Genomic DNA, 24,141 nt, shown 5'->3' on the forward strand with positions numbered 1-24,141 from the left:
TTTTGACAGCAGGGTAAGAGCTGCAGTAGCTTCTGAGATTTCAGTTAAGATACTCGAAGACCTCACCAGCATATCGTAACAACCAAACTGACTTTTGAAAATAATTATAAAATTTAGGTATGCGGAGCACAGAAAATCCTATGGAAACCTTTGAAGTTTTATTGTACTACTAAAAGAATTGCTTCACGAAAAACTCGTAATATCAGCAATGTTGTGATTTTTTTCGGTTTCGAAATATCCCTGGGCTATTTATAGTTCTGGGTCTTCTCTTATAGAATTATCAGTGTCACATAAATGTTAAATTTTAAATAAATCATTCCTGAAGTTCATAAATAAAACCTGAATGCATCAAAAAATACATACTTCTAATAACTGTAGGAATCATCTCTTTGATATTCATAAACTTTCTGTTCTTTATTCCTTTTTGAGTAAGAGTTTGTTCATTCCAGTGGTTTTCACAGGAAGGTGGGTGGGGTGTGGTAACAATGCTTCCCAAAGTATTATAACAATATTCTCTACCTAATTGTGAATCACTGGTTTAGAACGCAGCAGAAATGGCAGCTTGCAGTGAGATTCAGAGCAAAGCATCTTTCTGCTCTGAAAGACTCTGACCACTACTATAGCTTCTTAATGTATTCTTATGTATATTGGATATGTTAAATAGAATTATTGTTCCCTTAGCTTATTTTATACAACGGAAATAACTTATTTTACATTTCTGTATTTTATTTAGTGGCTATCATATATGATCAATAATCATTGTTCAGTGGACTGCTGGGATTTGGTAAAGCTAGTATCTTTTGATGCTGATCTCATCTTTATCAGTTTCAGCAATCAAACATTTTCCTGATACGTTTTAACTTTAGTTATCTTACTGAAAATTATCACATTCTATTTGAAAGGTATTATTTCTTAAATGCTTTACGCTGTATAGAATCACAATCGAGAATGAGAAAAGATTGGAGAATAAAGGGGGAATACAAAAAGGACAATGAACAACCCTTTAATAATTGCTAGCATGTGATTAGCTTTTGCTGCCTTTTTTTCTCTCTTTCTCTTGCCTACTTCTAAAAATCCCCTTCATTTTCTTCTCTTTTCCATTTTATCTATTCCTTTTTGTTAACGCGCCTTTCACTGATAGGGCATATTGGCCGACTAGGAAAATAGTAGAAGGTTTGAGGCTTTGGTCCTGAGAGGCATGGAGGGAAAGAAAGTTTTCTCTAGTACTGATATTTCCTTTTTCCAGAAAGGGGATGTCAGCCCACTGAACTTTCAAAATAGCAGGGGTGGCAGCTTGCCCCAGCCGAGACCTTCACCAAGATTTCCCTGGATGCTGCCACAGACAGTGAAATTCTCAAGCATCAGGAACTAACCCTTTTCTTTTATAGGGACAGATATGCATTTTTGTTAACTCTGACCCAATTAAGACCCGTTCAAATCAATCTGAATGATTTTGTGTGCCTTTTCTAGAAAGTCAAAGGTACCTCATGACAATTTGCCATGAAAGTGAATTTAATTTTCCTATAAATCAAATCCATCAGGAAAATACCTCTCAGTAAGACACAGCTTTTCACCTAGTATCCAGAGAAAGTGACCATGTATGAAAGTACAAAAATGGAAAGGAAGAAGAGTTGACCTTCAGGAAAGAAAAGCTCATTTTAGATTTAGGGGGAAAATATACCATATGCCTGCGTGCACACACACGCAAACACACACACAAAACACAGCTTAGTGACTGAGTATTTTGAATCAGTTTTTGAACTGGAAAGCTGTAGGGCTTAATTGTATTTTTTTTTTTTAATTTGTTTAATTTGAATAGGACTTACCATCAGGTAAAGAACAGTTTTTCTCAGGAGCTTGGAATTCCTAATTAGTATTATCTATATCTTCCTTAAGGACTTACAATGTGTTGCTTTTTGTCTTTTTCTGTTTGCATATGAGATCATTTGGTGAACACTAGATCATTAGCCCACATAGGATCATTTGGTAAACACTAGAAATTTGGAGTGATTTTATGGCACAAGAAGTACAAAAAAAGTGTATAGATTATTGTTCCTGAAACTTTTTTTCATATTTAAAATTAAAAGCACAAAGTAGAAGATATTTTAGAATCATGATAACTACCTACCTTCGGATTGGAGTAAAATATACCAAAACCATGGTGTTTTTTAATGCATATAATTGTTCCTTGGCTTGCTTATTTTGATTTACTCTCAATTTTTTTAAGATTACTGATTATCTGTTTTATGTGGTTTGTATAAACATCTGGTTTGGTTTCATTGATTGCCACTTAATAACTTTAGATAAACAGTCAGTTGGGCATTTTGTTTTGATCTAGATTTTTGAGGAGCTTCTTCACTTTTAAGACTCTACATCTCTACACCATGCAGTCAACCCACAGAAGTGTAAGCTAAACAACTACTTACTGTTTTAAGCTTCTGTGTGTTGGGACAGTTTGTTATCTGGCATTAATATGATAATACCTGACTGATATACCTTGATTTGTCAGTATTCAAATATAATTGCCTCTTGTTAGTCATTAGTATAGAACCATATGGACAATGAGTGGCAAGACCTTGAATGTGTTCATGATCTTATTCCTAGGATGCATTATCAAATTAAATTTTAAAATACAATGGATTTTTTTTTTTTTTGACAATTTGCTGTAAATGAAAGACTCTACATCTCTTTGATATCAGTGTCTTTTTTTCCATGAATGAATACCCCAAATCATAAGACAGGGAATCTTGAGTGATACCATGTTACCTTTCTCCATTTAATATGTTTATCTCACTGTATGGCATTTATGTGTCTGGATTTGGTGGGGAATAAATTATTCTAGGACAATTAGTTGTAAAGCATGTTTTGGTAAACCAAACACTATTTTGTTATTGTTTTGCAGGAAAAAACACTGGAAGTATCAGGGAGGTACAAAGCCTCCTTGTTAACTTGGTTGTTAACTTGAGGCAGAAACAGTTAAGATAGCCAGTCGTTTATCATAGTGGACGTTGGCATATGCAAGAAGACTTGTAGCACTTCACTAAAGACGATGGCTTGGTAGAAAAAAAGGTTTTAGGTCATAGCTTTCCTGTTTTTAAAGTGGGTTTTTGATTCTAGGTCCTTTCTAGCTGTAAGCCATGACACACTGTACCAGAAGCACTTTTTCAATATGTGGGATGCCTTTGTTCCCTAATCTCACCCTCTTTATCAAGGGTTTATCAAAGTCTAGAAGCTGAGCTGTATTATCAGACTTGGCCAGTAGATACCTTTGTCTGTCCCAGTGTATTATTCTACCCTAAAAATACTTTGTTATATTCAGGTACTTCTACTCTAATACCATATTTGCATTGCTGAAAAACTTTGCATTCTACAAAATCACACAATAAGAATAATAGAGATCATATGGGGGAAGAGGGCTAGGGACAGATCGTTCAAAACCAATGGAACTTTGTAACCAGAGCAATGCTAATAAAAAGAGTAACATGGTTAAGTCTCCACTGGATTTGCATCCAGAATCAGTCCAGTTAAGTAATCCCAATAAAAAGGGTAATATGGTTAATTCTTCACTGGATTTGCACCCACAATCATAGTCCAGTTGATTCTTTGCGTCCTTGAATTCTAGGATTCATGCTTCCTTCTTCAAAATGTAGGTCCTTGGGGGCACTTATGTCGAACTGAGGTCAGTTTCATCAAAATTGAATGTCTAACCCTGGCTATAGACCTCCGTCAGTCAGGTGTTTTTAAAACCCAGGAAGAAATGCCTTTGAGGGGTCTTCATCCTCATTCTTGGCTTTCTTGAAAATGTCCCTATTTGCTATAAGGAAGGACTTAGAATTTTCAGGAGTTGTGTTAAAGATCTGTATGTATTGCTGAGGCTTGCTTTTAATAATGAGAAAGCTCAGGCCTGATTGATTCAAACCACTATTGTGCTGGCAAAAATACATATGAATCAATACAACTTATATTGTATTCTGACATTATTCTTCAATTTATCAAATATGTATGAGCAGACTCAAAGGAACATGTATTAATAAAGACTGTAGTCTAATTATGTTTCGTAAATAATCATTTCTTTTTTTATCAGCTGTCTACAAAATATAATATCTATCACAAAATATTTCTTCTTCCAAAACCTATAGAAAAGGTAATATGTTTTCCTAAAAACAGAAACGATATTTTAACTCTTACTCTACATAGTGTCTGTCTTCTTATACTAACTTATGAAGTTATAAAATTGATCATATCAAGTTTTCATTAGAACAGTGGTTTGTGCTTTCACATAAAGCATATCTCTGTCTAAGCAGCTGGGAGTAGTAAAAAATAAAATAAAAATAAAATAAAATACAAAACATATCCCAGCCACCATCAAGAAATTACATTAGAATCTCTGTGTAAAAAATATCAGCATATTTTCAAAGCTCCCAAGTTGATTCATACATACTGTTAGGATTGAGAATTGTTGCCTGAAAGTAAAAATAATGGTATTCATTAGGATGTCATTTTCGGTAAAGTTCCATTTAGACATTCCATTGAAGCCAGTGCTAATCAGATTAACTGCTGGCAGAATTCATTGTTAATTGTTACGAGTAATTTGCAACATGTACCATTTATGTAAACTAGACAACCTATTTCAAAAATACGAGATTTCTATCACTTTTTGGATTTATTTTTGTTTTGTAAAACAGGAAATTTAATACTGTATCCGAAATGCTAGGAATAAAATCTGTTGTGTCCTGTTTTATTGTCCAGCATCATTTTATTCCCTCATCCTTCCTCTTTGAAGCCAAGTGATCTTTCTGATGTGGTCACATATTTGTAGAGGATTCTGTTACATCATGGAGATGAGATTTATGATACTTAATGTCACTGAGAACATAAGAGTAATTGTCAGTAGACAAAAATAAATTGGAGAATTATATTTTTTAAGTGTCCTGAACATGACGGAATCTCAGGTGTTTTGCAGGAGCTTTAAAAGACTGCTTATAACTACATTTTTTAAAAGCAGCCCAAATCCTGATGGGTCCAAGTAACTTCAAGAAAAAGGATTTATTAAATATTTCAAAGTAAGGCCAAACCACCTGCCTTAGTAGGCAGGCATGTAACTGGAAATGGAGGACATGAATCTAGTGATTTAGTATCTTACTTGCTAGATATGGGCTATCTTAAAATTATACTTGGTTCTTTTTTTCTCCTCTGATGCTTCTGACATTCGTCTTTTTAATTTTAAGAAAGTTTTTGTGGGTACATACTAGGTGTAGGTATTTATAGGATAAATGAGATATTTGGATACACACATACAGTGCATAATAATCACATCAGGATAAATGGAATATCCATTACCTCAAGAATTTATCCTTTATTTGTCTTACAAATATTCTAATTTTACTCTTTTAGTGATTTTTAAATGTACAATACATTGTTATACAGTGTCATCACTTTGTTGTACTATGAAATACTAGATCTTATTTAATTTAACTATAGTTATACCCATTGACCATACTCCCTTCCCCCTACCCCCTACTACCCAGCCTCTGGTAACTATCCTATTTTCTATCTCCATGAGCTCAATTGTTTTAATTTTTAGCTCCCACAAATAAGGGAGAACAAGCAAAGTTTGTCATTTTGTTCCCGGCTGATTCCACTTAACGTAATAACCTCCAGTTCCATCCATGTTGTTGCAAATGACAAGATCTCATTCTTTTTTATGGCAGAATAGTGCTCTACTGTGTATACCACATTTTCTTTATTCCTTCATTGATGGACACTTACGTTGCTTCCAAATTTTAACTATTTTGAACAGTGCTGCAACAAACAGGAGTGCAGATATCTCTTCAATATACTGATTTCCTTTCTTTTGGGTATATACTTAGTAGTGGGATTGCTGGATCACATAGTAGTTCTATTTTTATTTGTTTTTGTTTGTTTGTTTCTTTGTTTGTTTGTTTTTAAGACAGAGTCTTGCTCTGTCACCCAGGCTGGAGTGCAATGGCGCAATCTCGGCTCACTGCAGCCTCTGCCTCCCAGGTTCAGATGATTCTCACCTCCTGAGTAGCTGGGATTACAGGCGCACACCATCACGCCTGGCTAATTTTTGTATTTTTAGTAGAGACAGGGTTTCACCATGTTGGCCAGGCTGGTCTCAAACTCCTGACCTCAGGTGATCCACCCACCTCAGCCTTCCAAAGTGCTGGGATAACAGGCGTGAGCCACCGTACCCAGCCTTATTTTTAGTATTTTGAGAAACCTTCATACTGTTCTCCATAGTGGCTATACTAATTTATGTTCCCACCAACAGTATATGAGGGTTCCCTTTTCTACACATTTTCATCAGGATTTGTTATTTTCTGTCTTTTGGGTAAAAGCCATTTTAACTGGAGTGAGATGATATTCATTGTAGTTTTGATTTGCATTTCTCTGATTATCAGTGATGTTGAGCAACTTTTCATATGCCTGTTTGCCAGGGGTGGCACAAGCACTTCCTTAGACACCGTGGCTGGTGTCTCACTGGGTCACATGCACCTCACATCCACTGGCTCTGAGCCCAGCACAGCACAGAGACTTGCCCAGTAATTGCAGTCCTTGTGGCCGAGTGCCTTTCAAATTTATTTGCGACCCAAGTGCACTTTAGCCCGTGGTTTGCTGGAACTCAGGTTGTGACCGCTGGCATGGGTGATTCCCCTCTGACTAGGGGTGGTCTAAACGCTCCCTCCATGTGCACCTGCCGAGTTCTGCCTGGTGTTGGTTTCTGCTGTGACAGGGCAACACTGAGTTCCAATGCAAAGTCGCACAATCACTGCACTCTCCCTCCACCAAACATACAGATTCTCTCTCCAGGCCACATGACCACTGCTGGGGGATGGGGGAAGGGTGACATGAGCAATTCAAGACTGTCTTTCCTACCTCCTTCAGTGCCTCTTTCAGGGATATGAAGTTAAAACCAGGTACTGTGATTACTCACCTGATTTTTGGTTCTTATGAAGGTGCATTTTTGTGTGTGTGGATAGTTTTTCAATTTGGTGTTCCTGCCAGGGGGATTACCAGTCAAGGCTTCTATTCGACCATCTTGCTCCCTGACATTCTAAAGTTGTGTTAGGTGTGTCTGTGAACATAACCACCCTCTCTGGTGGAAAAGATGTGGATTCTTCTGCACTCCAGCCTTGGCAACAGAGCGAGACTCCGTCTAAAAAAAAATGTGGTTATTTGAGGTTAGGGTAGCTCTATTTTTTTTCTTCAATTGCTTGCTCCTCAGTATCTAGCAGAGCCTTTTGCCTGAAAGTGAACTAGAAGGGAGAATTATTTTCTAGGGAAATAAGTTCATAAAATTGTGGTGATAAAATGAGTATCAGCTAAGACTTGCCTAATTTAAGAAAGTTTCTATCTCATACACTAGAACTAAAAGACAATTTATTAGTTTTCATTTTCAAATCAAGTCTTGCTTTATAGCAATTATATATATTAATATGTAGTATGAGAAATATATATATATATATCTTGTTAGAAAAGTTTGAGAAATTCACATGTTCAAAAATAAGAATTTAAATGAGTGGTTATATGGTACTTTCAAAAGTTTATTTTTTATTAATTTTCATTTTGCCTTTGTTTTTTGAGATAGGGTTTTGCTCTGTCACCCAGGCTGGAGTGAGGTGACACGATCGATCACAGCTCACTGAAGCCTCAACCTCCCAGGCCCAAGCAATCCTCTCACCTCAGCCTCCCAAGTAGCTGGGACCACAGGTGTGTGCCACCATGCGCAGCTGATTTTTTATTTTTTGTAAAGACTGGGTCTTGCCATGTTGCCCAAGCCAGTCTTGAGCTCCTGGGCTCAAGTGATCCTCCTGCATCAGCCTTTCAACATGCTGTGATTAGAGGCATGAGCCACAGCACCCTGCCTTTATTAACTTTTATAGGCCTAAAAAGAATCATTCTTTATCTGTTCCATAAAAACAAAACTATTTGTTATGTTAAAATGTTGGTCGTGTTAATGAATTAAGACATCAAACAGCAAAATAAAAATGTGTCATAGCTACTTAATTTTGTAAATAGGGATAATCTTAGCCCCATAACTCAGAAATTTGTGATTCTATGTAAAACATTAATTATAATAGGGAGCATCAGATAGGTGATTTACAATTTTCTAGTTGCCAACTCATTTCATTAAAGTATTAACTAGACTACTATTTCCAAAGTAATACTCTGTCATAACAAATGAATTAAATTAGGTTAAATCCAACCTCTGTTAATATACTGTGAAATTTCCATTGGGCATCACTTATTTAGAAAGTATAACACAGACCAATAACCAATCAAATCTATCTGTGTCAGAGTTTACCTTCCCTTCTTTTCTATCTTTTCCTCTATAGAACCGAATAAATAAAAGCACTCACCAGTCACTTTGTTTCCGTTCTTGCCAAAAAGCCTTTTGTTTGTCAGTGTCTTTTGTTACATTGGCCCTCCTGTTCAGATCACTAGCTTGTTTGCAATAGGTTATTCTGGTTAATTAGATTTACCAGAACCAAGATTAGGATTTTAATGTCTTTTTTGCTTTTTTTCCCCTTCAGTGTTGAAAAATCATCCTACGTTTATATTCCCAAATCCCTAATGTCTGCTCCTTCTACTGGTAGTAAGGAAATAGCGTTGAGAATTTAGTTCCTGTTAGTATCCGCCTCTTAGAACACAGTATACACCCAGCCTTGAAGTCTACTTAGCTCCCCAGCATCCCTAATCCTGGCCCTATCAAAGTAAGAACTCTTAATAGTCTTAATTTGAGTGCTCTGAAGTATCTTCAGTAGTGCACAGTAAAAGCAGTAGAGAAAATGAAATGTCTTTGATGTGAAAGAGTATGTAAAGTAAGCATATAACATATAGTATGGTCCTTCATCCTTCATTTCATTTCCTTTTAGATTCTAAATCTCATTGGCATTCAACAGTAGAGTTATAGAAAGTATTTCTATAGAACTGAATATACTTAACCATATATGTTTTAAAGCATATTTTGAACACCAGAAATCTTGTCTGATTTAAGTCTACAAATAAATCAATAATTTATCATATTAAAGAGGGATTTGTTTTTAATCCATTTATTTTCTCTTCCTAGTATTTATTTCTATCATGAATTTATAATATTTCAAAAAGCTGCTTCCACATCATTGTTACTGTTGCATTATTAACGTAGACACCACTGATTCCTCTTTATGAAACTGATTAAGGTAAGAAGGTATCATGTATAAACCAGAAACATTCGTAATCTATAGCCAAGAAATGTAACCATTGCACCATTAGTTTCCCACTTTTTTACCAAAGTTGCTTGAGAAAGGAAATTTAACCACATTTTCATCATTAGGTAGTTTGAAACTAAGAAATGCCACATGGAAATGGGGCGGCAGTCAAAATCTTAGAATCTGCAGTGCTTTGCTGACATAAGAGGGAAAAGAGCTTCATCAGTGTTGTATTCTTAACCATGCAATTCACCCATAATATGGATAGGAAATCAAGCCATTTCTACAAAGAGGTCCACCTCAAGTCTACCAAATGGTTTGTTGCTGAGTCCATTTTTTAGTAGTTTCTGAACTCATTGAGAGTTTTCTAGACTAAAAGAATAGATTTGGAAATAACCAACTTCCCAGCCCATCGTGGGGGAATCTGATGGATGAATGGATAGTACCTTAGGAATGTATAAGAAAGAAGTGTCTGGGTATTTCTAGAAAGGTTGGACATGTTAATAGCTTTAATATTACAGTAGGATAGTTGCCAAATATTCTTACTCAACCCCTATGTGTCTCATCTTTGCTATTGCTTATGCTTGCTTGTAAATTGAACAAATGGGCTTCCCTAGAAACTGTCGGATGATAAAAGATGCTACAAAGCTTAACACCTAAAACAGAGTTTTCTTTATAGAATGAGAATGTAAAAATAAAAATTTGGGCGGGGAGCAAAAGAGTTGTTTTCCCTGAGTCTATGTGGAAAAATTTGTTGCCTTTTCTCAAATAAATTTTTGTTGTAGACAGGATGCAGTAATCTAGCCCTATTAGAGACTTTCCAGAATACATAACCCCATAATTTTAGAACCCACTCCTATTAATTATAGTAAATTATAGAAAATTAATTATAGCAATTATTATTAGTAAATTGCTGTGTTTATGTAAAGGTAACATGTTACTTCCAGAAACAGTAGTCCAAAGGGTTAACTTTAATGGTGGAGATTTCAGGCACTGTGATAACCAGATATTAAGAATTACATTTACCAAGGGTATTTATCTGTAGTTTCCATATTATGCCTTGTATAACTATTGCCTGTTCTGTCTTCAGGCTATCTCTTTCTGCTCTGACTGCAAAATGAGAATAACCAGAATGATGGTTATTTTAGTAAGTTATTTTGTTGTTTGAAATCCCAATTGAATGACACTATTCACTTACACATTATAAATAAAAATGGTGGGTCAAATGATAGAAAAATATAAGTAACAGGATACATTATTTTTAAATTTTTATGGGTCCCGAGAACCCTTGTAAGAATCTGTTAATTTTTTTTTTTTTTTTTTTTTTTTTGAGACAGTCTCCCTCTGTCGCCCAGGCTGGAGTACAGTGGCGCGATCTCCGCTCACTGCAATCTCCGCCTCCCAGGTTCACACCATTCTCCTGCCTCAGCCCCCCGGGTAGCTGGGACTACAGGAGCGTGCCACCAGCCCGGCTAATTTTTTGTATTTTTATTAGAGATGGGGTTTCACCATGTTAGCCAAGATGGTCTCTATCTCCTGACCTCATGATCTGCCCACTTCGGCCTTCCAAAGTGCTGGGATTACGGGCGTGAGCCACCGCACCCGGCCAAGAATCTATTAATATTAAATCAAGAGACTTTCTTCCCAGAAAAAATTCACATACACACAGTATTTATATAGTTTCCCATTGAATTCCTGAAACCCCAGTCTCTGAATCAAGTGCCCACTGACCTCAGGTTAAGAACATCTGCATAAATTCGATCTGTCTTGTCTAATAGACTAGTCAATAGCCACATGTGGCTATTAAATTTAAATTAATTAAAACTAAATTAAAATTCAATTACCAAGTCTCACTATTCATGTTTTAAATGCTCAATCACCGCATGTGCCTAATAGCTACCATTGTTCGACAGAGTAGATATAGAGCATTTTTTTCATCACAGAAAGTTATGTTGAGCAGCATCAGGTTAGATGATTTTAAAACAGCCTATTTGTCTTATCATTATATTTATTTATGTATATGTGTTTATATAAAACTACATAGTTTGAAAACCCAGAATAGATATTGTAAAAACATCAGTCTCTTTTAGGCACCAAATACAAATCTATTGCTAAAACATATGTTTGACTAAAAGTAAGGCAGCAGGCTAACTTAGCTAGGCCTTCAGGACTGTTGTAGGATCATTTGTTTTTTATCTTTTGTCTCCAAAAGGTTGCATTCTCCATAGTGTTAGTTCCAAATCTTTTCCCCTTTTTTTAACCTTTGTCTTCAATATGAACAGAGCTTATCTCATATTCTCAGAAAACTGAGGCTATCAATATAAATCCCTTCACTTTTCCTTATGTCTATATCAAAAATTTCCTTGTGTTTTCTCCCTTGTCTCTTAATTTAATGTTCTGCAGGAATAACAAAGTGATGAACAGAATGCAAAAGCCTTAGAATTTCAACAGTATAGTCAGGACCTAAGAGTAGGTATTTGGGAAGTAGGCTTATTCTGTTTTACTGAAAGTGATGGCAAAAACAGCAATTGCTTTTGCACCAACCTAACCTCGGCTTCACTCTTATGTGATTTAATTCTTTAAATCTGTGTTGGGGCCCTAGAGTGTTTATTTTGAATTAATCCATAGGAATTGCTAATAGATATCAGTGCATATGATGCCCATCTCTCTTCATCCTCAAACATAAAACCATTCTCATTATTACCAGGATTAGTGACAGGAACTAACCTATAATTGACCATGTGAGTCAGACACTCATGTGCTTTACATTAATTTCTTTGTTTAACACTTAGAACAACTCTGCCGGGTGGAACACTCTATCAGGTGGATATTTTGATTAATTCATTTTATGTTGTGGAAACAGGCTAAGAAAGGTTAAATAACTTGGTCAGGGTTGGTTAATGGGAAGTAATGGGACCATAATTCCTCCAGCCTTGACTTTTCTCTCCTCCTCTCCATTTTTTAAAATTATGGTTAAAAAAAATACATAACATGAAATCTATCCTCTTCACAAATTTTTAAATGTACACTACTAGTAAGTATATGTACATTATTGTACAACAGATCTCTAGAACTTTTTCATCTTCCATTACTGAAATTCCGTACTCATTAAACAGTAATTTCCCCTTTTTCCCACTGTCCCCAGCCCTGGCAACCACCATTCTACTTTCTGCTTCAGTAAGTTTGACTACATACCCCATATAAGTAGAATCGTGTAGTTCATTTTCCTTCTGTGACTGGCTTATTTCTCTTATAATATCTTCAAGGTTCATTCCTTTTTAAGGCTGAATACTATTCGTTGTATTTAAATACTACATTTTCTTTGTCCATACATCTATTATTTCTGCCTCTTGGCTATTCTGAGTGATGCTTCAATGAACATAAAAGTACAAATATTTCTTTGAGATCTTGTTTTCAATTCTTTTGGATAACCAGAAGTGGAGTGGCTGGCTCATATGATAGTTCTATTTTTAATTTTTTGAAGAACCTCCAAATTGGTTTTGATAGCATAAGGTGCATCACTTTACATTGCCACCAACAGTACACAAGGTTATCAATGTATCTACATCCTTGCCAACACATGTGATTTTCTGGGTTCTTTTAATAATAGCCATCTTAGGAGGTACGAGATGATATCTCGTTGTGGTTTTGATTTCCCTTTCCCTGGTGATTAGCACCTTTTCATATACCTGTTGGATGTTCATATGTCTTCTTTGAAGAAATGTGTATTCCAGTCCTTTGCTTATTTTTTAATCTGGTTTATTTGGGTTTTATGCTACTGAGTTGTATGAGTTTTTAATATACAGCTGACCCTTGAACAATTCAGGGATTAGGGTCACCAGCTCCCTGCCTAGTCGAAAATCTTGTGTATAACTTTTTACTCCCTCAAAATGTAACTACTTGGAGCCTACTGTTGACCAGAACATAACAAACAGTCAATTCACATGTATTTTGTATATATATTATATACGGTATTTCTAACAATAAAATAAGCTAGAAAAAAGAAATATTTTTTAAAAACTTAAGAGAAAATATATTTACTACTCATGAAGTGGAAGTGGATCATCATAAAGGTCTTTATCCTCATTGTCTTCCAATTGAGTAGGCTGAGGAGAAGGATGGATTGGTTGTGCCGTTTCAGGTGTGGCTGAGGCTGAAGATATGGACAAGGTGGAAAGGGATGCAGGAGAGATGGGCACATTAGGTGTAAACTTCTATTGAAATAAATTCCTGTGTAATTTATTTCCTGGATGTGCATAGTTCAAATTCGTGTTTTTCGAGGGTCAACTGCATGCTGGATATTAATCCCTTTTCGTTGACTCAGAGCAGTGAGTGGGAGGCTTAGCTTAAGTGCAAACGGGATTTCAGGGCACCACACCTGAGGTCCTCTTGTCAATTATGCTCATGGCAGCAGGAGCTTTGAATGGCACGTTTCCATGGCCATTACACCTACTGAATCAGGCTCTGCATTTTAACAAAACCTCCAAGTGATTTATGTGCACATTGAAGAACTTTGAGAAGCGCTTCCCTAGAATAATAATTTGACATTTTGAGGGTCTTCCCCAGAGTCAATAAAAATGCTAATAATCAGCATAGAATCTCCTAAAAAATTCAACTTCCTTGGAATGGTGTTTTTTTACAGTTCATTTGAACAGAGTTGCTGTTCAAAGTGAGAACTAGAGCAGATAATTTGTTGTTAATGTGTAACACATGTGCAAAGTGGATTTAGGGCCAAAGCAGAATTTCCAAGATGTTTGCCTCTTTGCTAAAAGGAGATAGGATAGATGTGATTTACTTCCTTTTGTATTTCCTGTGGCAGAGGATTATATATTTCTGTATCTGTTGTCTTTTTTTTTTTTTTTTTTTTTTTGAGACCAAGTCTCACTCTGCCACCCAGACTGGAGTGCAGTGGCACGATCTCAGCTCGCTGCAACTTCTGCCCCCCGGGTTCAAGCAATTCTCCTGCCTCAGCCTCCTGAGTAACGGGGACTACAGGCGCCCACCACCACACCCGGCTCATTTTTTTGTGTTTGTAGTGGAGATGGGATTTCACCGTGTTGGCCGGGCTGGTCTCGATCTCCTGACCTCAATTAATCCGCCCACCTCGGCCTCCCAAAGTGCTGGGATTACAGGCATGAGCCACTGCACCCAGCCTCTATTGTCTTTTACCATGGAGTAAGATATAAATGTGACACTTGTAGTGACAGCTGGAAGTAATCTGTCAGACAAATCGTACTGAATTATGTCTGCTGGTCCAGTGCTTAGTAATTTAGAAACTCTCTGTTGGACAGAATAGACTATCAAATAAGCCTTGCCACAAGGCCATGTCACCTAATTTATGGACTTTTCCTTAGGTTTAAAATACCCACACTGTTATATGATCAGGATATTCATGTGATCATCCTCTGAACCACTGATTTCCAGGCAGTGGTCTAGGGACTACTGCTTGGTAAAAATTACATTTTCTAAGTCTACAGTAAGGTCTTGAAGTCAGTATTTTTTAAAAAGCTCTCCAGGTGATAAAACTCAAATTTGGAAACCACTGCTCTAAGCTAAAATGTATTCAAGATTCAGGTCTATCTCATATAAACATCCTCTGGTAGAGTGGTATTACTTACTCTGAATTCCAAATGCCACTTGTTCCTTGCTTACTGGGGAGTATACTTACATGAAGAGTGAAAAAAGAATTTAAAAATTTCTAATTTAATATAACATACTTTTATTACTCTCAGCAATATTTATTGTTATCTTAGAATTCAATGTAACTTTTGCATCATTGCTTATTATTTACTAGTGGGCCTGTTACACCAAGGCGCATAGCACTAAACATCTGGCTGTAAATATAGTTGGACTACGTTCAATCTCAGGCAGAGAAAGTTCCCCTAAAGACAACCACAGGTGTTCCCTGAAACAGGACTTTGCTAGAAACTGAGTACCTTTGGTCCATTATTTATCCTTTTATGTCTTCATTCAGCAGATATTTATCAAACACCAGCCATTCTATAGCTATTTCAGCTATTCCAGGCCCCTGGATTCTTTTTTTATTTATTTTTATTTATTTTTTTCTTTCAAGATGGAGTCTTGCTCTGTCACCCAGGCTGGAGTGCAATGGCATGATGTTGGCTCACTGCAACCTCCATCTCCTGGGTTCAAGCAGTTCTCCTGCCTCAGTCTTCCGAGTAGCTGGGATTATAGGCCTGCGCCACCACACCCTGCTAATTTTTGTATTTTCAGTAGAGACGTGGTTTCACCATGTTGGCCAGGGTGGTCTCAAACTTCTGACCTCATGATCTGCCCGCCTCAGCCTCCCAAAGTGTTGAGATTACAGGCATGAGCCACCGCACCAGCTATATGAAAATACGTAAGACTTAGTCCTTGACCTTAAGGAATTCACAGACTAGCACAGTAATAGAGGTATACATGTAAATAATTAATTACAACAGAGATATTTGCTTTTGTTGGGCATGGAGAGATGCGGTGGGCCAAGCCCACAGGAGAACCTAGAGAAGGGCCTGGAAGACAGAATAGTACAAATGCATCACATAAGACACCAGTCTTATGCTGCCCTTATGTATTGGACATAAGAGGAATGTCTAAGTTCTGAACAGGTCAAGTGAGTACATTTAAAATATAATTTATTATCCTTCCCTGCCATAAAACAAACAAAACCTACTTCTCTACATATATTCCTTGACTGGTGACTGGCACTTCATTTTGTGCTATCTCCCCAGCCAGGAACATGGGAGGCTTCTCCTTAACTCCCTGTAGCCAGTCAGTAATCAAGAACTGTACATTTAACCTCTATCCCTCTCCTCTCCTCTATCCACTGCTATTGCTGCCTCAGACAAGCCCTCAGGCTTAGACACTGCAGTAGTTTCCCACCTGGTCTCCCTAGATTGAGACCTTCCTCTTTCCAGTCCATTCTCATATCAGTTTAGAACATAAGTGGCTTTACTTCCTATAGGAAAAGATCTAAACTCTTATGTATTAGTTAAGAGTGCTAATGTGTAAGCAAGACTGCTTGGATTCAAACCCCGGCTTCATCACTTGATAGCTGCAGGCAGGTCATTTCACCTCTCACCCCCTCAGTTCCTTCATCTGTAAAACAGGGTTGGAAATGGAATCTCCTTCACAGGGTTATTGTGAGAGTTAATTGAGTTAATACTGTACATGTGAAGTTGTTAACAATGCCTGGCACAAAATAAATACACAATGATTATGTTAGTCATAGTGGGGTAGCAGGTTAATTCAGTGTACATGCCAGGTAAATAAAGACAACTAGGACTTACTTTGCCTTCTAAGGGCTAACAACCTGAAGTGGGGCAAAGAAGACGAAGAGATAAACAAATTAGTCCATATGATCAATGCTGTTATAATTTTGAGCAAGGTGCCAAAAAATCATTTGGGAATCAGAGAAAACTTTAAAATCTTCTTATCTAAAAATGTTATATTAAAACTTATTTTCTGGCTGGGTGCCGTGGCTCATGCCTATAATCCCAGCACTTCGGGAAGCTGAGGCAGTAGGCTCACTTAAGGTCAGGAGTTTGAGACCAGCCAGGCCAGCGAAACCTGGTCTCTACTGAAAATACAAAAATTAGCAGGGCGTAGTGGCAGACACCTGTAATCCCAGCTACTCGGAAGGCTGACACAGGAGAATCGCTTGAACCCGGGAGGCGGAGGTTGCAGTGAGCTGAGATTGTGCCCCTGCACTCCAGCCTGGGCAACAGAGTGAGACTCTGTTACATACTAACTCAAGCCCCCAAATACAACTTAATACCTCCCAAACCACAAGTTTCTCTTGCATGAAATTTGCATATTCATGATTTTGTTTCTAGACCTTTGCAGTAACCACAGGCAGTTTGGTTTTCGTATGTGTGGATATTTAGGTCCATTCTCTTAGGAATAATTTGAAAAAAGAGAAACTGAGCATTAGACATACAAAAGGGAAAAACAAGTGAACCACAGAGGAATAATAGAGAGACTGCAATAAAACGTTGGGAAAAAATAATGAAAATTATGGAGATGAACGGTACTCTAGTGATTTTTGGACAATGTGGGCTACTAATATTTGCATAAGAATTGCTATGGGGTATTAGGGAGACTGGAGGACATTGGCAGAGTACATGTAAATACAAAGTAACTTACAAATGTATATATATAAATTCACAGCACCAAATATACATACTAAAGAAGAAACAGTTGGAGAAATGCCATTTGGTACAGGGAGCAGAATAGCATAGTGTTTGAGTTTAGGCTCAACTCAGAATGTTTAGGCTACTGACTAACATTGTGACTTTGGGAACTTAGTTAAGTTTTCTAAATCTTGATTCTCTCATCTGGAAGATTGGATTATGATAGTACTACTGAATAAGATAGTTAGAATTAATTAGGAAGATGTCCTAACACACTTTGCAGGTAATTTGCAAATAGCAAGTAGCTGATAAATGTTAGTTGTGCTGTTGATGATTATTATTAATACCATAGGCTTGTTTTCAGCAGTCAAACCAATAAATTTCTGTATATCTCAATTAAATTTGTGGAAAAGATGTAATATAGTACTTGTTATTTCCTACGTTGCAGGTAATATTTACTAATGTTGCCTTTATTTAGAATATGCTGCCTTTTGTAGCTATATACTAGTGGATGTAAAATGCTATCATAGAGTTTCATAAGTATATTACTTATCTCTCTTTCCCCATTCTGTTTTTCACATTTGAGTTTAAATTCCTATGAAAGTTAACCTACTACTAAAAAATATAACCTACAACTAAAGAACTGTAGAATTCCAGAACTCCTTGATTTCATTACCTAATTTAATAAATATAGTAATTGATAACACCAGTTTTGTTAATAGTGCTTCTAAAGGGCTTATGTATTTTAAATATTCTCCATACTGTCATGTATATCCTATGTGTTTTCACCTTCTCTGATATTAATTTTGTGAATAAAGATAAACAGTTTGATTTAGCATACTTTAATGTGACTAGAATATGTTTGGGTGATGTATTAGAGGCCCTCTTCTATGGGACACCTTCCTTCTCCAGCTCAGTTAAGTGACTCCCCTAACCGCTGCTTCTGTAAACCCTGTACATTCTCCATCTCTTTATATTTTTAACTTACTTGTACCTTCAAACAGACTGTGAGCACTTTAACCTTGGTAGCAATGAACATCCTGCAACATTGAACATCCCCGTAGATAGTCAGTTGATTTTTGTTAAGTGAATGAATGAATGCTGCCCTCTTACATTGCTTATATAACTTCTTTTTTTTGTTTTTGAGACAGAGTCACGCTCTGTCACCATGCTGGAGTGCAGTGGCATGATCTCTGCTCACTGAAACCTCCACCACCTGGGTTCAAGCAATTCTCCTACCTCAGCCTCCCAAGTAGCTAGGACTACAGGTGTGCACCACCACACCCAGCTTATTTTTGTATTTTTTTAGTAGAGACACGGTTTTACCATGCTGGCCAGGATGGTCTTGATCTCTTGACCTCGTGATCTGCCCGCCTCTGCCTCCCAAAGTGCTGGGATTACAGGCTTGAGACACCACACTTATGTAATTCTTAAGCCATGGTCACCAGTGTACCAGTGACTGATTCAACTAATTCATAAATTAAGAATGCCTTTAAAAGAAGATAAAGTAAGAAAAAAAAAATAGGAAACTTTTTTTTTTTTTTTGAAATGGAGTCTCGCCCTGTCACCCAGGCTGAAGTGCAATGGCGCCATCTCAGCTTACTGCAACCTTCACTTCCCAGGTTCAAGCAAGTCTCCTGCCTCAGCCTCCCGAGTAGCTGGGATTACAGGCACACACTACCACACTCAGCTAATTTTTTGTATTTTTAGTAGAGATGGGGTTTCACCATGTTGGCCAGGCTGGTCTCGAACTCCTGACCTCGTGATCCGCCCACCTCGGCCTCCCAAAGTGCTGGGATTACAGGTGTGAGCCACTGCACTTACATAATTCTCAAGCCATGGTCACCAGTGTGCCAGTGACTGATTCAATTAACTCATAAATTAAGAATGCCTTTAAAAAGAAGATAAAGTAAGGAAAAAAATAGGAAACTTTAACGGGAGAACTAATATTAACCTAATTCTGAAAACTTGTCTGTGGCATAGTTTTTGTGTCTTTCTTTCTGAAGAAGATTCTCTTCTTTCTGAAGGTTGCCTGCCTTTCTGCAAATGCCAGAGGCCTTACCCTAGTTTCTTTACCCCCGTTTCCTGATTACAAACTACTAAATAGCCTGTATGAGGTGACAGGTCTAGACGTCCACTCTGGCAGACTAAAGGGGGCTACTGTCACAACTGGCTGTGGTTTTAGGCTCTGAAATGAGAAACATAGACTTTACATACGTCAGCTCTTAAAGATACTGTAGATGATGTTAGGAAGAGGAATAATATAGCCAGGAAAAATGTTTACCACATCACATATGTCTAGTGATTGAGCAGTCATCTATTTGTTCACAGAAGCCTGAATTGTAATGCATACTTGTGTAATAGGCAAATGATAAACCTAAGTCAACATAGAAAATTGCCATGAGGGCCACCCAGCACATACTGTGTCTACCCAGCGTGAGAGCTTTGTTCTTCTTTGTGACAAATAATCAGAAACAGGAAAGAGTTTGCAGATGCTACAGGAAGCAGCTTAAAAGACAGGCCTGGCATCATCTGTTGCCTTAATGTATACCATTTATTCCCTTGGTGTGATGATTCTCAGCCATAGGTCACAATTGAGCCTTAGAACCTTAACCCAGAGTGTTGCAGCCTTCCCCCTTGCAAGTACCCCGGGAATTGCTGCCATTGGCCAGTGTCCAAGAAGAAGGCTTGAACAGCTGCCCTGACAAATGGGTTTCCCCCATTCAAGCAAGCAAATGAGGGGTTTGAGCTGCTTTGCAATACTCCCTGCCTCTGGGCTACAAACACTGTTTAAAATGATAATAAAGTATCCTACTCTCTAGCACTATGTATTTTTCTTTTTGGAGACATGTAAATATCTTTAGGATCTTTTTAATGCAGGAGGTGGGAAATCATCCATATGAAGAGTTGGTTTCAGCTTTTCTTTCTTTTTTTTTTTTTTTTTTTGTCTATTCCAGACAGTAAGGATTGTATCCTGGAGCCGCTTTCCCTGCCAGAAAGTCCAGGTGGCACCACCACTTTAGAAGGTTCTCCATCTGTGCCTTGTATTTTCTGTGAAGAACATTTTCCTGTGGCTGAACAAGACAAACTTCTGAAGCACATGATTATTGAGCATAAGATTGTCATAGCTGATGTCAAGTTGGTTGCTGATTTCCAAAGGTAAGTTCTGTTTTTGTCCTTAAAAGAATTAAATTTGACCAGGTGTGGTGGCTCATGTCTGTAATCCTAGTGCTTTGGGAGTTCAAGGTGGGAGGATCACCCGAGGCCAGTAGTTCAAGATGCCAGCTCTAAAAACAAAATTTAAAAATTATCTAGGCTCAATGGCATGCACCTGTAGTTCCAGCTACTTGGGAGGTTGAGGCAGGAGGGCTGCTTGCACCCAGGAGTTCGAGGCTGCAGTGAGTTATGGTTATACCATTGCGCTCCAGCCTGGGTGACAGAATGAGACCTTGTCTCTTAAGAAAGAGAATTAAGTGTATTGTTTATTAAAGGAGTGACATAATCTATATATAAAATAATTCCTATACAAATGTGAAAATTCATATTCATTTTCAGGTTTCTCCTTAGACTTAAAAAAAAAAAAAACTTTACAACTCTTTTGTACTTCTGAGACTTTTTTTTTTTTTTTGAGATGGAGTTTCACTCTTGTCACCCAGGCTGGAGTGCAGTGGCACGATCTCAGCTCGTTGCAACTTCCGCCTCCTGGGTTCAAGCAATTCTCCTGCCTCAGCCTCCTGAGTAGCTGGGATTACAGGCACCTGCCACCACAGCCAGCTAATTTTCATATTTTTAGTAGAGATGGGGTTTCACCATGTTGGCCAGGCCTGTCTCAAACTCCTGAGCTCAGGTGATCTGCCTGCCTCAGCCTCCCACAGTGCTGGGATTACAGGCATGAGCCACTGCACCCAGCCAACTTCTTAGACTTTAAAAAAATCTTTGCATTATTTTTCTTGAGTCTGTAAGTTTGAGGATGTCACATACTAATTTATTTTCTGTAAGTTCTCTAAAGAGATGAACTTTCCAAAGAGTAGATAATACTCACTTTGCAACATTCCATGACATTGTAGATCTTATTGATGTCTCCCAGATTATGTCTCATATTTTAGGCCATAGACATTCTCTGAGTGGGTCCTTCCAGTAATTCCAGAATAGACATGGCAACAGGACACTGAAAAGGCAGTGTTTGGGAATGGGATCCTTGGAGACTTTCAAGCCAAAAGGATATTGCCCAAACAAATCTCAGTTTAAGTGTTGTGATGAGGTCGATTCCTTTTTTCCCAATTTATAATTTCTGGAAGTAGTTGTCCAAGAGAAATACCTTCCCTGTATAGTTACTGAAAGCATAAAATTTGGTGTATCTGGTAAGATCCCATTTTGAGATATTCTGTCCTGATTTCCCCATAAAACATTGTAGTAGCCCAGACATTGAATACCTCTGCATCTAAACTCTGTTTTTCCCAGGCCATATAGAACATTCCTAGCAAACAACTTCTTATGATAAGTCTTTCAAAACAGCAAGCTGTATTATTAAGAGCTGATTATGAAAGTAGGAAAGCCTGGGATTGAGTGCAGGCTTTCACACTTCCTAATCTTGTGATTTCCTGCCAAGTTACCTAACTACTCTAAGCATTGATTTTCTCATCTATAAAATGGGGGTAACACCAGCCCTCATGGTTATTGAATATTACATAAAACAAAGTATGGAATGTGAGGGCGATCTGGCTGTGACATCTATCACCCCATTAATCGCCAGGGTTGATTCGGCTGGTCTGGCTGGCTAAGTGGCTGTCCCCTTCCTCCCTCACCACTCCATGTTCATGCCTCCCAAAGCTGTGTTCTCAGTCAAAGAGGACAACCATCTCCACTAGAAGAGGACCAGTCTTTGGTCAAGGGTATACGAGTAGCTGCGCTTCCCTGCTGGAACCTCCAGACAAGCTCTCAAGTCCATTTGTAGGAGAACGTAGGTAGTCAAGCTTCCAGGATTCCAGACACATCCAAATGAAGTGCTGCATGTGGCAGTCTGCCTTTCTTAAAAAAAAAAAAAAAAAGAAGAAGAGTATGTGTAGCATCTGCTAGTGCCTGAGACATGTGTACCTGATAAATGGTAGATAAAATGCAAAATTTTATTTGTATTTTTATTACCAAAGGTATATTTGAAATCTTAGTTTTCTGCAGCTATCGTTTGAGTTTTCCGTTGGTATTTATGCTAATCTAAAAACCTAATTATCATTTGTAAAATGTAGCTTTTGAGAACATTTCATTCAAGTTTCTAAATATCTAAACTTTTGGAAAGATAGTTTAAGTTGGAATAGCCAGCATACCCACAGGGGTAATGATAACTATTCTCTAGCCTTCATCTCTGTCCTTATTGCCTAGCACCAATACTGAATATTTACCGTGTGCCTTCTGTGTATGTTGCCTTATATCGACTCAGCACTACTATTTTTGAAGAGATTTTGATGTTGCCTTATCAGGTCTCAGGAGGACAGTTAATTGAATGATATGTATTGCCAACTGGTAAAATAAACTAATTCTTTACATGCTCTCATAGGACATACTCTCTGCTTCTCATTATCATTTGTTATTCTTTATTCTCAATTAAAATATATGTGTGTGTATGTCTTTATTCTCAGAGTATTCTGGGAGCTTTCTCATATGCAACCCAGTTATATGTGGTGAGATCTGTTGATTTTGTTTCAGACACTTCTTAGGCTAGAGATCTTCTAATTCATACTCAACCATTGAAAGAAATACTACATGGGTTATTCTTTCCTAAGGCTTCTATTAGTCAGCTTTTCTTTAATATGAAACCTTTATTTTTCTTTTTGAGTCCTGGCTGGAGTGCAGTGGCACCACCTCGGCTCAGTACAACCTCCACCTCCCTGGCTCAAGCAATCCTCCCACCTCAGCCTTCCCGAATAGCTGGGACCACAGACATGCACCACTACACCTGGCTAATTTTTTATGTTTTTAAATTTTTATGGTTTCACCATGTTGCCCAGGCTGGTCTAGAACTCCTGGGCTCAAGCAATCCACCCACCTCAGCCTCCCAAAGTGTTGGGATTACAGGTGTGAGCCACTGTGCCTGGCCGTGAAACTGTTCTTTTATTCCCTTTTATCATATAAACACAAATTTTCCTTCAGGAATTGCAGAAGAATATTATTAACTACCAGTGATAATTGAATAGTTTAAGATTTTTCTTTCTCCTCTGCCTGTAAAGTATGTGAGGAATGTGTGAATCAGAGTTTGTATTCTCCTTTGTGCTTATGTATCGTAGTTAAGTAGCTATATTTGTACTAATCAATCTCTCTATTTGTATCATTGTTATTAATCTCATTATCCTATTACCCATACTTGGGCAGGAAAATTGAATTATTTACTAGATCTCGGGACTTAGGAATCAGTAATTAAATGTTGGGATTATTCATGCTCTAAATGCAGATATACAGTAAAATGGATGCTTTAATTAAAAAGAAAAGGATGCATATCTGATATAAGTGCTTTCTAAAGTGTATCATTAACATGTATTTGAAATATGGAAACCTAGATTTTCCTTGTCAACTGTCCTTCTAATTAAGTAAAATTTTCACTCTCAGCAAATATAAATGTGATTAATTCTAATTGATCAGGAATGTATCTGAGTAAACTCTGCTTTTAAATACCTTTGACTGTATCCAGTCTTCTTTAGACAATAACCTCCTACAACTTAAGGAAACTAAAAATTCCTCTCCCAAACAATCCAAGTATTGATTGTTATGATCAAAGTTAAGTTGAAATCTTCTCAATATCTTGT

The 24,141-nt window shown here is 37.5% G+C and overlaps 1 protein-coding gene across 3 annotated transcripts in view; it reads left to right on the forward strand.

Annotated features, from left to right (window-relative positions):
• The window catches only part of ZNF277 (zinc finger protein 277), a 138,398-nt gene that overhangs the window by 60,233 nt on the left and 54,024 nt on the right, over positions 1-24,141 (forward strand). For all 3 annotated transcript variants that reach the window (XM_054494465.2, XM_054494467.2, XM_054494466.2), the window contains exon 2: positions 20,305-20,506. In XM_054494465.2, coding sequence (XP_054350440.1) covers positions 20,305-20,506 — 202 coding nt within the window. The remainder of the gene's footprint in view (positions 1-20,304; positions 20,507-24,141) is intronic.

Source organism: Pongo pygmaeus, chromosome 6 (genome assembly GCF_028885625.2).
Source record: "Pongo pygmaeus isolate AG05252 chromosome 6, NHGRI_mPonPyg2-v2.0_pri, whole genome shotgun sequence".
Lineage (NCBI taxonomy): Eukaryota > Metazoa > Chordata > Mammalia > Primates > Hominidae > Pongo > Pongo pygmaeus.